Source organism: Phodopus roborovskii, unplaced genomic scaffold, assembly GCF_943737965.1.
Source record: "Phodopus roborovskii unplaced genomic scaffold, PHOROB, whole genome shotgun sequence".
NCBI lineage: Eukaryota > Metazoa > Chordata > Mammalia > Rodentia > Cricetidae > Phodopus > Phodopus roborovskii.
In genome coordinates, this window is record NW_026126433.1 from 43,719,727 (window position 1) to 43,734,374 (window position 14,648).

The following is a 14,648-nucleotide window of genomic DNA, read 5'->3' on the forward strand; positions in this document are numbered from 1 at the left end:
TGAACATAATGTATAATAAGATAAAGAGGGAATAAAATACTTGAAGGGTTTTGCATTAAGTCTGATGTCTGTAGCAGTTCAAGAATGCAAGCTTCATGAGTACAAAGACCATCTTGACCATGTTTCTCTTCCACTATCACTGTACTTACATTTTTCAACCATAGAATACATGTGCTATTAAAGACATGGTTTTCCTGGTGATAACCAAGCAAAGTTTGGTTTCAGCTAACTGAAATGCAAATGGGATTGTTGAAGCATTCACAAACTTCAAAATAGATTATATTCACTTCTCTAAAATAATACAAACAATACACTCATCCAGAATAGTCCAGAGACAAGACTTGATACCACCTTTTATGCCATCTACCTAATAGAAAAGAGAGGTGTTTAAAAATCGTCTAAACTAAAGAATTCTTTGAATCTTGTGCTATCCATCCAATTGTCACTTCCCCTACTTTACCACTTCTCATCTTGTTCTCCTTACATGTTTCCAAGGTCTACATGAGTAGCTCTGCTCTTGTCTATGTCTCTAATTTACCCACTCTTCTCTGTTTAAGAGGCTATTACATAATGGTAACTGGAGAGAAGTTTTTAGGCTATTAATAACTTTGAGTAAGTGGACTAGAGAAGGGAGGGGGGAAAACATTCCAGGCCATGAGCATAAAACTACAGGCCTGAAAAGTGCCTTTCATTTGCTGAAATGAAATTAAGTGCCAAGGGTAATGGGCATGATTTTCAATGTATAAAGTTATAATAGGAACCTATCGAAAATGAGTTGCCTCCAAATTATCAGTTATATACCAGGCAAGAATCTTGACGAAACTGCCTACTGTTCCCAGTTATACTAGTTGGATGAGCAACCACTAGTAAAATTTTGGGCATCATAAACAGACAGTTAGAAATAAAACTGAAAATTGTGTTGTGACTAACACATACCCGTGTTGGGACAGTTCATGTAGCTATTTGTGATTCTGCTACATGTACCTCCAGAAATATTTCAAAGGAGAATGAAAAGGAGAAATTAGAAAATTTATAAAATCAGCTTTGAAGTATTCTAAGAATTATTTACAAGTGCAGAGAGGTGTGATTGAATTTGAACTGGATAAGTTGTCAAATAGAAAAGAATAACTACTAATAAAATGGCTATTTATTGTGGGCTTCCTGTTTGTCAAATAGCAGATCAAATTCCTCACCTGCATTAAACCTGTTTAATTCATTATATCCCTGTGCTTTATTACTATAATCAGTTTGCAAATGAATTTTGAACATTGTGGTTAAAACTTTGAAGTGATTGAAGGAATTTATGCAAGAGTGTCAATGAGTAGTTTTTCATGAAAATGCAATTACAGCATTCAGGTAGAAATGTGGACAATGATCAACCTAACTAAAATGTGGAAAATGGGTATAGAGACAATTCCTGACACAGGGGAGGATGATGGGCATTGAGTGTTAGGTGCCAGTGGGAAGTAGGAAGAGGAAAGGAGCTGCTTCAGAAAATTATGCCTTTAGAACAGTATGTTAGGGGAGAGAAGTGATTCAATGGGCTCAGATAAGAGGTTATCTCTGCCCTATTATAGTCTGTTCCAGCTTCACCTTGGGAAAGACAAAAGGTAGATGGGCCAGTTTCTTTTCTTTTCCTGACATTGTGTGGGATGTGCAGAAATAAAACAAACCATAGAAATAAAGCAAAGTTCCTTTTTTGTTTAAATGGATTTTCTCATTGCTTCCACACAGGAAAGCCTATCCTTTCCTCGTCAGAAATTCTCAGCTCATTTTATCCCTTCCCCCTCCTCTTTGGCTAGAACAAAGTAGAGGTATTAAAACACTCTGAAGCCATTTCATGATGTCAGAGAACAAGTTCTGCAGGAAAACTATGCAGTGGCTCTGCTGCTGTTTATGATCTTTGAAGATGACATAGGTATGTAGATGTCAGGGCTAGGAAGACAATGTCTAGAACTAGACCAGGGCTCTGAGGTGGAAGACTCATTCTGGGGAATGTACCAAGCATGGGGTATTAGATGATAAAATGTAGAAAGGGTGTTAATTTCACACATCTTTTTTTGTCTTTATCTTTTACTAAATCAAGAGTCATTCTTTTTTTTTTTTTTCAAATAGAGCTTATTACATTCAATCATACTTGCTTTTGACCTAGACCCAGTTCCATAGTGGTCAAGCAGTTGTTTATTTAGAAACAGTTATTTCATTTTTTGGTGTGTGTGTGTGTGTGTGTGTGTGTGTGTGTGTGTGTGTGTGTGTGCACCTTGCACACATACATGTGATGATGTGCATATAGACACCAAAGGACAACTTCTGGGAGTTGCACCATTTGGTTACTGGGACCAAGCCTTCATACTTGGAATTTCATTACTGGGTCATTTGCTGGCACTGTTTATTTCGTAAGGAAATTATCCTGGAGCATCCTTGATGTGCAATAAACCATGAATATTGAGCAAATATAGCAGTTAAGTGTAGACAGCACAAACATGAAAAAGGCAGATCCATGAGCTTCAAACATTCCCTAAAGGCTCTTGGTGTTTTATTGTGTATTCTACCCTATCAAAATGTTTACAATTTATAGCACAATGTTATTAACATTTCTATATAGCCACTATGCTATATAGAAAATCTTAAGAAGTAATTAATATTACATGTTGAAATGTTATAGTTGCTAAACAATTCCCAACTTTCTCCAGCTAGTGATAATGCTAATTTAATCTATATTATTTTGAATATTTTAAGTAACACACAAATTGTCCACTTCTTGCCTTGCTTGTTTCAATTGCATGATATATTCTAGATGAATCCTCATTGCTACAAATTTCAGAATTCCTTCCTTTCAGAATGAACTATACCCTATTACATAAATATCAATTGATTTTTGTGTTTTTTTTTTCAGGGGGTGGTTTTGAGACAGGGTTTCTCTGTGTAGACCTTGCTGTCCTGAAGCTCAGATATCAGTCTTCGTCTGGTTCCCAAAGGCTGGGATTAAAGATGTGCACCAACAACAACTTGCTTCAAATGTCAAATTTGTCAAATTTATTTATTCATGTTGTTTTGTCTACAGACAGCCAGATTGTTTCTCTAATTTGGCTATTGTGTATAGCTCTATAATAAATATGAAAGTAAAGTTAACACTTTAGGGACATGGTTGAATTTAAGTAAGCAAATAAAAAGTTATTTAACATCAATAATTATTTGAAAAATAAAATTAAAGGATACAATCAGATGTCACATCCTAAAAGTTAAGATATATATAAAATAAATTATAAGCATGTATGAATTTTTGAAAAATAGTAAACAAATATTATTAATATATACAAGTGTTAGAAAATATCTAAATTAATGATAACTTTGTGTACCGTTGATTGAATATAAACAAAGCACAATCACTGTTGAAAAGGGTGGAGGGAATTACTTATAAGTTAAAACGGGGCTAACATGTGACTCAAACAATAAAGAAACTGGAGCTAGGCTATTTCTACAAACCTCTTTTAATTTTGATCTATTTGTTTTTTTGTCTTTATATGTGCTCTCGATCCCATGGGCCTACTTTAAGTCACAGAGGAAAGGTAGCACAAAGAGGAAGACTGAGCAGTTCTCCATCAGCTGAGCCTTGAGACTTTGGCATCTCCAGCCTTGGCCAGAGTAGACACATTTTTCACTGAAGGCCTTGGTCCAGCTGCCTCTGGTTCGTGTTTGACTCATCACTGCTTTTCTCCCCTTTGTTCAACTCCCTGAAATATACACTAGTCTCAATGTTAAAGTCAAATACAACCTTAGTAACAGAGTTCCTCTTTGAAGGTTTCTCCAGCTTCAGTTGGCAACACAGGCTTGGCCTTTTTGCTGTTTTTCTAACATTGTACTTCCTGACTCTGTCTGGCAACGTGGTCATTGTGACTATTATTCACCTAGACCATCATCTCCATACTCCCATGTACTTCTTCCTGGCCATATTGTCCATCTCCGACACTTGCTATACTGTAACCATCATACCACGGATGCTTTCTGACCTCCTCAATCCTTACCACACAATTGCTTTCCAAGACTGTGTGGTCCAGATCTTCTTTTATCTAACTTTTGGCATCAACAATTGTTTCCTACTCATGGTCATGGGATATGACCGTTATGTGGCCATCTGCAACCCTCTAAGATATTCAGTCATCATGGGTAGGACAGCTTGTGTCCACTTGGCATGTGGATCACTGGGAATTGGCCTAGGCATGGCTATTGTCCAGGTTACATCAGTGTTTAGCCTGCCCTTCTGTGATGGCTTTGTTATTCCCCATTTCTTCTGTGATGTAAGACCCCTATTGAAGCTGGCCTGCACAGATACTACTATCAGTGAGATTATCAACTTTGTCGTCAGTGTCTGTGTCCTTATTCTACCCATGGGTGTAGTCTTCATCTCCTATGTTGTGATCATTTCTACCATCCTTAAGATTGCCTCAGCCGAAGGTCGAAAGAAAGCCTTTGCAACCTGTGCTTCCCACCTCACTGTGGTTATCATCCATTATGGCTGCACTGCAATCATCTACCTGAAGCCTAAGTCCCAGAGCTTGCTGGGGCAGGACAGACTCATCTCAGTGACCTACACTCTTATCACCCCTCTATTGAACCCTTTAGTTTACAGCCTGAGGAATAAAGAGGTCAAAGATGCCCTATACAGAGCCATATGGCAAAAGCCACCTTCATCTTAAACAGGCTCATTTGCAATCTTAATTTATTTCAGTTTGTGAATATGCACTTATTTTAAGTTGTTTCCAAAAAATACCTTTACTTGTGGTATCCGGAAGACCAGAATATGCTAATGGTTAGTAATCTAGAGGCCTCTTTCTATACTGTTAGAATTCTCTGGGCTTTTCTCTAGAGGGATGAAATAATGATTTTTATATACTTAGTATAAGTAGAAAGAAAAATTACAAACCTGAGTTACTTATAGCCAGAGGCTTGACAGGCTTTTAATTGAAAGCTTTGGTCCAACTCTGTGTGTCATGGTTGACTAATGCCTTTTCACTTCCCTGCCAAACCCCTTTAAATGTAGACCTTGTTCAATGCCAGAGGCAAACTGCTTTGTGTATAGACCTGTTACCATGTGCACATAGCTGCACTCTATGTGAGAATATTGTGAGTTGCACTTATGTGTCACACAGTCACTTTTAATCCAGTGATACACTTCATATAAAATGGCAGAAAGCATACAGCTTGTTGTATACATTAAAAGGGTACTATGTGTGATGCATAGCTACACATTATGTTATTGATACAATAATGAAACTGATTACAGATTATTTCTCAGACATATCCTCATTGGTAGACTATATCAATCCAAATTTATTAAAATATTAATCCCATCAAATTTCTAAATCTGATACATCTCAATTCTGGAAACCAGCCCAGAAAGACGTTTGTTGTTGTTAAGCTGCTGTTGCAGTTAGTATACAAACACATATCTTTACTTCAAAGACCTTTTAATATTAATATTCTGTTTTGTGAATATCATATTAACACTGTGTGGTGACTTGGGAGGTTTCAAGAGACTTAAAGTCTGTCTTTGAAGTAGATGGTATCATAGAGGTGAAAAGGTAAAAATGCACCAGCTTCAGAGAATAAAGGTACAGGCTATCCACAGTCCTATTTTGCACACTTGAGAAAACTCAGACCCAGAAGAAGACCATACTGACAATGTTAGCTTCGTCCACCCTTTCAATGTTGAAATAAAGAAAGTTGGTATGGAAAGGGCATGGTAGATATCACCATGAAAAAAACATCAGATCCATCATTTGACAGTAGTAGAGCATGCCCATGGAAGTGAACAATGTGTAGTTTTAAGTTAGCAGTGTCATTTTGGTGGGGAGGGGGGAGAAGACTAGACTATAAAATATGCACAGAGAATGAATGTGAAGTGCTATATCTTTAGATATGTCCGGGTTTCCAGAAATGGTGAAGCCAGTTCCTTTCTGAGGAGTAGCTTAAAAAACAAATTTTAAAGACTAGCTTAGCAATTCTGTTGACTTTAATTTGGTAAAGATATTAAGTAAAGATGTAATGGTCAGTGGAACAGCCATCACATGTCTGAAGATGAATCTTCCCAGACTGTATACTTCAGGATCCACTCATGAACTCTCCAGATGACCTAGAACTCTGTAACAGAGCTCTCAGTGAGTCCCCTTCAGGAAGCATCCTTGCTAAGGATCTGCATCTCTCTGTTCTTATCATGTCTGGAGGATAGGCTGCTTCCAATGGTTTGCCTATTTTGTGGTATCTTCTCTGTGATTATGAAGGACTATCTCAGGCCCACCACTGTCATCTGTGGGATGATTTAGAGTTTTTGCTGTGTTTCACATTTCTCTTTCAACCCTGCTTCTTTCACCCTATCAGACATGTGGGTGCTGCATTTAAGCCTCTGAACTGGAGTCTGCTTCCTGGGGCCATCAATTCGCAGCTACACTTTAGAATTCGACTTCTAGAACAGTTGGCATTTGTGGAAAATACAACTTTTAGCCTTAATTTGTCCTAGTTCAGGTGGATGAGATCTTTGCTTTCAGTTTTATAATATACTGTTGTTACAAATGCTGAGTTAAATCTACCATGACATAATAATTTTGAAATTTTGTTAAGAAATAAATATCTGAGTGTTTTTTCTGTTTAATTTTCTATAATTTCAGATTCTTTTCAACTTAACTTCACATTGAGGAGAGGCTTTTGCCCTCCCTTTGTGCTGTATTGAACATCAAGAAGACTGAAAGTACAGTATAACTATGCCTTTTTGGTTTTGAAAATGAGAGAATATGGGTATTGCAAGTGGTATATGCAGGTGAATTGATGGTAATTCTGAGAACATTAGTAGAACAAAGCTTTGGTGTGGGAATACTTCAGCATTTGAAATACCAGATGGGGGCATGGACTTGCTAAGTAACTGTTCAGACCTGGGCATGTGATCTAAGGCAGGAAAACAGACTCTGATGTCATCCCTAGACCTGGGCCGTCTTGAGAGATTCTGCCATCCACAGCAGGAAACTGCATCTCCAGGTGTAGAGAGGTGCCCATCTGCGCTTCATTTCCCATTTGATGAAGAGGATTTACTTTTCTTCTAAGGGCTTAGTTCCCATACAGTCTCTCCTGATACATCTTTGGTCTGAATATTTATTCTAGAAGAATCTTTGGAATTTATCTTCAGGTCACCAGCCAGGAGATGTTCATCTGTTTTCCCATCCCCTATGCATCAAAAACTCATAAGGAATTTGTGATTATCTATTTTGAGTGAGCAAATATTACTTTATGCTCTGCCCTGGACCAATTTAGTGCAGATCAGAGGTGACCCAGGAGGACAAAAGGGTAAAGCAAGGAAAGAAATTCCTTGACTAACCTGTATAATATACTCTTTGAAATAGATCAAAATATTTCATGTATACTTTTTAAAAGACACTTTTATAAAGAGTATAATTTGGGAACTAGTAACTATCACAATATTATATTAAACTAATTTTCTGTTATTTCGGGAATAGAATGTGAATTGCCATGAAGGCTAAAGAAACAAAACAGAAATGGCAGACACAGATCTGAAAGTAACTGAGAATTAAATATGACAATCAGCACAGGAAAGTAACAACAGGTCTGGGTGCCCAGTGGAGCATGGAAGGAAATCCACCCTGGCCCTGAGTGGGAAATGACTCCTGAGCCTCTGAGACTAGAATAATGAGTGGCAGTGTCTGAGATTAAAGAGACGTTAGAAACCGCCTTGTCCAGTTCATTCTCACACAAGGAAAACAGAATCTCAAAGACTTGCCAGTGGCCTAGGCTAGTCCAACACCCAGTGAGAAGCAGCTTGAACTTCCATCCCTCTGCTCTGTCCATGGCCACCACAAGCTTGGCTGGGGATGGAGGAGGCAAAATTAAATGGTGATGAACAGAGTCCTAGACACTCCTCAGATGTCTCTCAAACTGATCAAGCCTGGAATTTCTGCCCACATCAAGCATCTCTCGGTTCCTAATTCTGAGTATCTGGCATCACAACCAAGACTGAGATAAAGAAGGGACATCCTGCCCAGCTCAGTGCCAGAAGCAGGGACACTGTAGGGAACTCTGTGAAACAATGTGTCTTGATTGTGTATATTGGCAACAGTGTGGTCTGAAGGCTTTATCCTGAATTAAGGCTTGGACAGGAAGCAGAGAAAGTTTCCCATAAATTCACTCAGGAGTTTCCAAGGGGGACTTTCCCTGGCCTGCATTCCAGAAGAAATCTCTTCACCACACCTATTTACATGAACCCATTTGTCAGGCATGCAGTTGTTTCTTACCATATGAATGAGGGAGAAGTAGAGTATGAGAAGGAAGGTCACATAATATGCTTACCTTATAGAAAGCTGAATTAATTACTATGTGTTTCCCATTAACATTTCTTGACAAAATGAAAACTTCAGGTCTAGTCAATGTTTACAAATTGCCCTATGCCTTTTCCCACCATGACAGTAGATGCAGAGTCTGGACAAACTGGAGGTCCTCTACTCTCAAGTGCTGTAATAAACTCCAGTTCAGCACTGACACTGTGGGCCCTGTCCCTTAGTTTTCCTTAAGAACCAACTCATTGTCTGCATAAGCATGGGAAGGAGCTCAGTTGGACATGATGCCTATCCTCATTCCTGTTTTAGAAATAAAACATTCAACTCATAAACATATAAGCAGATTTTCTCAAGTCAAAAACCTAGAAGGTAAAAGAATAAAGATTTTGATCCATGTCTTATACTTTGCAGTTTAGTTCTAATAATGGATATCTTTGCAGGTAAGAAACTTAATCCAACTCACACTCTGAGACAGACCCAGGCCTTCAATGAATGACTTCATAAGAAAATGAAAGAGAAAGAACACAAACCTATTTCTCTACCCAAGACTGTATTAAGTCCTACACAAGTGGTTCTCAACCTTTAATACAGTTCCTCATGTTGTGATGACTCCCAACCATAAAATTATTTCCACTGTTCCTTAGTAACTGTAAGTTGGTAGTGTTATGGATCACAATATAAGTATCTGATATAAGGATGTATTTTCATTTTACAAACTGACCCAAAGGATCATGATCCACAGGTTGAGAATCACTGTCCTGGACTATCAACAGTGTTTATCATTTCCTGGACTTCTCAAAAGGATATTTGCCTTGTTCCTCTATGGAGATATGATTCAAGTTGTAACTATAAAATTGGTTAATCTGACAGCACTAAACTGATCACATATGAATCCTGGCCTGAACTTCCTATTCTTTGGGGTCACCTCAATTTTTGTCAAGAATCAAAAGTTTCAAGCAATGGAAGACAGAATACAAAACATTGCCAACCTCACCAGTATCATACCATGTCTTCTGTGCTACCTCCTTATAATGACCAGGAAAGGTTATTTTAAATGTATGCCCTCATGAATCTTTCTTCTAGAAGGAAAAAACAAATGAAGAAGTCTGGAATCACTAAAGGTACTGTGATACATGATTTCCACACTTGCTTTATTCAAATTGTACTTCTCTTTTACAAATACAAATAAAGCAATCAATTCATTCATTATGTTTATTGAGCATTTGCTATTACATGTCACTTAACTGGCTATAGTCGGTTTAACGAAGCCTTTATACAAATCGTGAGGCAAAGACTATTCTATGGATAATGTGAGTGGCCTTTGACAGATGAGATGCTATTGAGAAATGTGAAAAATTACAGTTAAGAGTTGTCTCTTCAGCAATGTGATCAGTTCCTTTATGTGCCTAGGTTAGGAGTTCAGTTTCAAGGTTTGTTGCATTTTCCTGTCTTCTGAATCTTTAAGACTAGTTTGAACTGTTTCTTGGTTGAGACCAATAATCCCGTGTCCACAGCAAACAGAATCACCACCAACAATGGGATAATTAGTTGTAGCCAATGATACTTGCTTTTGTAAACTAGAATGAGACATAGATACCATTATACAATTCGGGTTAGAAACAGAAAAATGGGACTCAGAGACGCATCTTCCTTAAGAGGGACACAAGCATGAGTCTCCACCCTCAGCCTGATGGTGTATCCAGAAATAGAGAGAAAACACCATAGATAGATACTGGGTTCTACTGTCTTCCCTCTAGCTCCCTGCAGAGAGATAAATGTTTCCCAATAATCTTTGTCTAGCTGTTCTTCTAGCTTGTAAGTCATGGAAGCATGATGCCATTAGCTGATGATTTGGAAGTACAAAAGGACACACAGCATGGAACTGGGAATAATTAAACATCAGACTATAATTCTAAGTTTGTCCAACTTGCTTTTTTATAAATATCTATGAACATGCCACGATAAAACAAAATGTTTTTCCTTTGAAGGCAAGCATTTCAAAGTTCACGTCTTATGTGATGTTTGCTAAGAGCAGCTTTTCTTATGAGCCATAGAGGTAGCCCACCTACTTGCCCTTAGTGGGCTCACTTTCCTCCTCCCATACCTGCACACATAACTCACAAAGGGATTGGATTCCTTCCCCAATGCCCTCAGCTAATATGGGCTCTCCAAGAGCTTTGCATTCTTACTTCTTTAGCTTCCCAAGTCATTTCCAATTTGATAGATACAAACACTCTTCTTAGGAGTGAGAGATAATTTTAAAATGCTAATTGAAATCTTTTATGTCTGGACAGGACTTGACAGTTTATAAAGCCATTTGATAAACCTATCTCATTAATCTTTATAAAATTTCACTTTGTGCATAGGTATTACCATCAACACTTAACAAATAAGGACTCTGCTGTAGAGATATGTCTTGGGTCTCCTTGTTACAAGTCTATTGACCTTTCTGAACAATGACAAATGTCCTTGTTGTACTAACTTTAAATACTGGCTCATAGGTACACTTTCTCTTCCCCTGCTATGGACTATTTTGTTCTGTACCAACTTACCTCTTATTACAGTAATTCTGAATTTCTCTGATGTATAGTTCAGCCGCCTAAGATAGCCAGTGCAGTGATAGGCGCCACTGTCATTAAGTTTGGCATTTCTAATGGAGATTATGGGGCTTTCATAAAAGTACTTGAAAGCGAGGTCATTCTTATAGTAGATCACCTTGTGGACACTCCAGTTCTTCCAGCCATAGCATCTAATGTCAAAGGACTCGTTGTCCAATACCGTATCAGCAGAAGTCTGAAGGAGCAGCCAGTCTGAAGAGCATTCACAACATCGTTGTTATTTACCTAACAATGGGCAAGTGTCCTTAGGAAGAGGGGCAGGGAGAGAGGAGCAGACAGACAAATCTACAGACAGATGAAAGGAGGCCCATTTACCCATTCCTTAGTTCATAAGATCAATTAAAAAACAAACACAAAATAATATGTATAACCTGAAATTTATACAATGAATCCTTTATCCCTCTGAAAAGTCAGTCGGGATCCATAAAATGGCATACAGTTGACTGCTGAACTCACACATGGAAAGCCCAAAGACCAGAAATCCCTTCAGATTGTTCTAGCTGGATCTAGTTAAGAAGGAGCAGATAGACATTTTCCTCCAAAAATGTTTGAAATTAAGGAATTAATTTTGTCTACTCTTTCTTCACAGAGGCTTCTCAGTTTTGTTGTTAATTTTAGCTGGCCAAAAATACTTTCATAAAATATATATACAAATTTGATCTATTTGTCTAATTTTTATTTACTGTCCTCTTCCCTATATAGAACTATGTATAAAGATACAGGGCTGTGTCTGGTTCTGTTTTGTCTGTAGTATCTAACACAGAGTTTATGAGTTTGTAGATACTTAGTGACTATTTGTCAATAATGATTTAGCAAGTTCTAAGAATGGTGTTCTATGGTTAATGCCATTAATAAGAATTGTTAAACATTTAAAAATGAAGAGTTTTGAATGAGACTGCATCTAACTTGTGCAAGCATATTGTATTTAAGAAAAACCCTTTGAGGACTTCTCTAAAGTCTAATAACAGGAAATAAATGACTATTCTGCATGGTTTAGTTTGTATTTGGAACTGGGTTATAGATGCTAAAACACATCTTTTTACTCAAGAAAAACATATTGAGCAACTTTTCCACTTGAAAGATAATTTGCTCTTTCAACATTTACTGATATCTAGATATGGTGTATTAAGTTTTGGCAGTAAAAGAGTGATAAATAAACAATATTTGTATCAAAATAAGCAATACTATTGTTTTTAATAACAGTAAAGGACATGAGGGAAATGCAGAGGAATCTTTTCATGGCTCACAAATTGTTTACATCAAATCTTTACTCAAATATCATGATCCAATATACATATACAGCTCTTTGCAGTGTCCATTTCCCTGTCATGCCATTTGGTCACAGAATACACATCTATACCTAGGTAAGATAGAAGAAACAGAGCAGAGGAATAATATTGACTGAATAGACGACTAAGAGAGAGGACTTAAGGAAAGTGCAAAAGAAAAGACACTGAGATGCCATGGGTGAGAAACCCTGAATCTCTTAAAAATAACCTACATTCCTACCATCTTCTAGTGCATCAGTTCTCAACTGGTGGATCATGACCCCTCTGGGAGAGGATACAGAAGACCCTTTCACAAGGGTCACCTAATAACATTGGAAAACACAGATATTTACATTATGATTCATAACAGTAGCAAAATTTTAGTGTTAGGGATTACCACAACATGAGGGACTATATTAAAATGTTGCAACATTAAGAACGTTGAGAACCACTATTCTAGTGGGTCATTCTTCCAGTGAAAGATATGTATTACCATATCCCTAGAACATACCTTTCATCACTTCTAAGTACACGGGTTTACTCTTGTAAAATCCTTGGTTCTGACATATGTATTTTCCACTGTCTTGAATGGTGGCACTCACGATGTCCCAATGTGATGTTGTCACCTTAGAGATGATGCCATTGTGGAACCATTTAGTAGAGTTCTCTTGAAGGGAATTATTCCCATGGCATGTAAGAATCACTTTATCTCCTGTAAATATTCTAATCCATGGTGGATTCAATGACATAACAGATTTCTGAGTGGCTTAAAGAAAGTAAAATTGTAAAGATAAAAAAAAATTTAAGTCATAGAAACCTATCCAATTTTAAGAGTACACACATGTCAACAGTCAAACAATGGTCCATTTTTGTTAGCAACAAGGCTTGGTCTTGGTGTGTAAGAAAAGCAATAAAGGATGGAATAAATAGTGTGGTCTCAGAGAACAAGTCCAGGCATGAAGATATGATTAAAATATAAGAGGTTTGGAAACAGTGAAGTAATTTATTATATGATGTCATAACCTATGCTAACTATCTGAACTTCAATATCAGTATCCATAAATGAAAATTGTAATCTTTTTAGGAGTGTTTAATTTAATTACTCCAAAAAAGTAATTAAATTAAAGAAGACATCCAAAAAAATCTTTTCTACAGTAACAATAATCAATTCAAAGAAAAATGAGAAGACTATTGCATTATAGTATATTTCATTAATTAGAATATTAATAAATAAATTAATTTATTATCTTAAACTGTTCTATGCTCTTCCTCAATATAACTAATTTGGTAAACTATTAATAAATGATCCATAAGTTGAATTAAAATTTCCCCCTATAATATTTTCACCTCTGCCTACTCTGGTGTCTAATTCTTAAATTATGTTGTCTTCTAGTCAAAAAATAAAGCCAAATAATGCCCATATGTTAAAAAAAAGAAAGAAAGAAAATTGCAATCTTTTTTACATAGAGATAATATTTGACATAGTCATTGCTTATCATAATGGTTGGTATACAGTTAGTGTTTGCTAAATAATAATTGGATGGCTCAGTGTAGAAATAAAGGATAAATGTTAAACCTCAGTTTCATTAAACATATCAAGAACAACTATCAACCATTTCAGACCATAGCAAGTATTGCTACATTTTTAGCATATAATATAAATAAATTACATTAATTAAAATAAAAATATATAATAGACTAGATAAATTATTATCCTAATTTTTAACAATTTAATTGTGAATATATACAGTGAGAAATGTCTGCAATTTTGAAGCTTTGTGCAAAGTATCAAGAGGGTGTCAGCCTTGAATGGCTTCCAGGGGCAAGAAGATGTGGTTATAATTTAAACAGAAGCTATTGAGCAGCTTGTAGTGATGACAAAGGTTGATATAGTGAAGGTACATTATATGCAGACATAAGGGACTTATTTTAGAACCCAGTTTTTGTTGGTTGTGCATTGTGATGAAATCTGAGTTATGAGATTCTCAATTATAAAATAGCAATAATGAAGTAATATGAAAGTTGGATAAGTGTATGTGAAAGTTCTAGAAGTCAGGCTTATAGCAGTGCAGACATGGCTGTTGCCTTAAGCAGAAGAGGAGGCAACTTGAGAGGGGAAAGTGATATATGGGAAATTCTGGGGCTGAGAATAAAAGGATGAAGAAGGGGTAGATCTGGAAAGTACACTTTCCAGGAAGAAGAAAATTCAGTTGTAAGAAAACAAGATGAATACAGAGGAAGACAGCAATGTTCAGATACATCGAGGGAATAAGGACAAAGAACTCACCTGTTAGTGTGACACTCAGAGCTGCAAAATTAATAAAGGGTAAGTTAGCACCTATCTCTAGTTTTACAGGACACAAAAAGACTGGAATTTGCATGAGAATAAGACCCACATCCATGAGGTTTTAATGACCAATGGG

At 36.8% G+C, this 14,648-nt stretch overlaps 2 protein-coding genes across 2 annotated transcripts; one reads left to right on the forward strand and one right to left on the reverse strand.

Annotated features, from left to right (window-relative positions):
- Nucleotides 1-3,755: 3,755 nt before the first annotated feature.
- On the forward strand, nucleotides 3,756-4,697 carry LOC127223616 (olfactory receptor 10J3). The gene has a single exon (XM_051186321.1). It carries the CDS (start codon nucleotides 3,756-3,758, stop codon nucleotides 4,695-4,697), a length of 942 nt encoding a protein of 313 aa, XP_051042278.1.
- Nucleotides 4,698-9,745: 5,048 nt separating this feature from the next.
- Fcer1a (Fc epsilon receptor Ia) lies at nucleotides 9,746-12,987 on the reverse strand. Its single transcript, XM_051186328.1, is given in 4 exon segments — nucleotides 9,746-9,769; nucleotides 9,771-9,916; nucleotides 10,892-11,149; nucleotides 12,737-12,987. Coding segments are annotated over 4 exon segments (666 nt in total). The 5' UTR covers nucleotides 12,975-12,987.
- Nucleotides 12,988-14,648: the final 1,661 nt, after the last annotated feature.

What these genes read in the sequence shown, in the direction of transcription:
- LOC127223616 (XM_051186321.1), top strand. Translation starts at nt 3,756, where the DNA reads ATGTTAAAGTCAAATACAACCTTAGTAACAGAGTTCCTCTTTGAAGGT.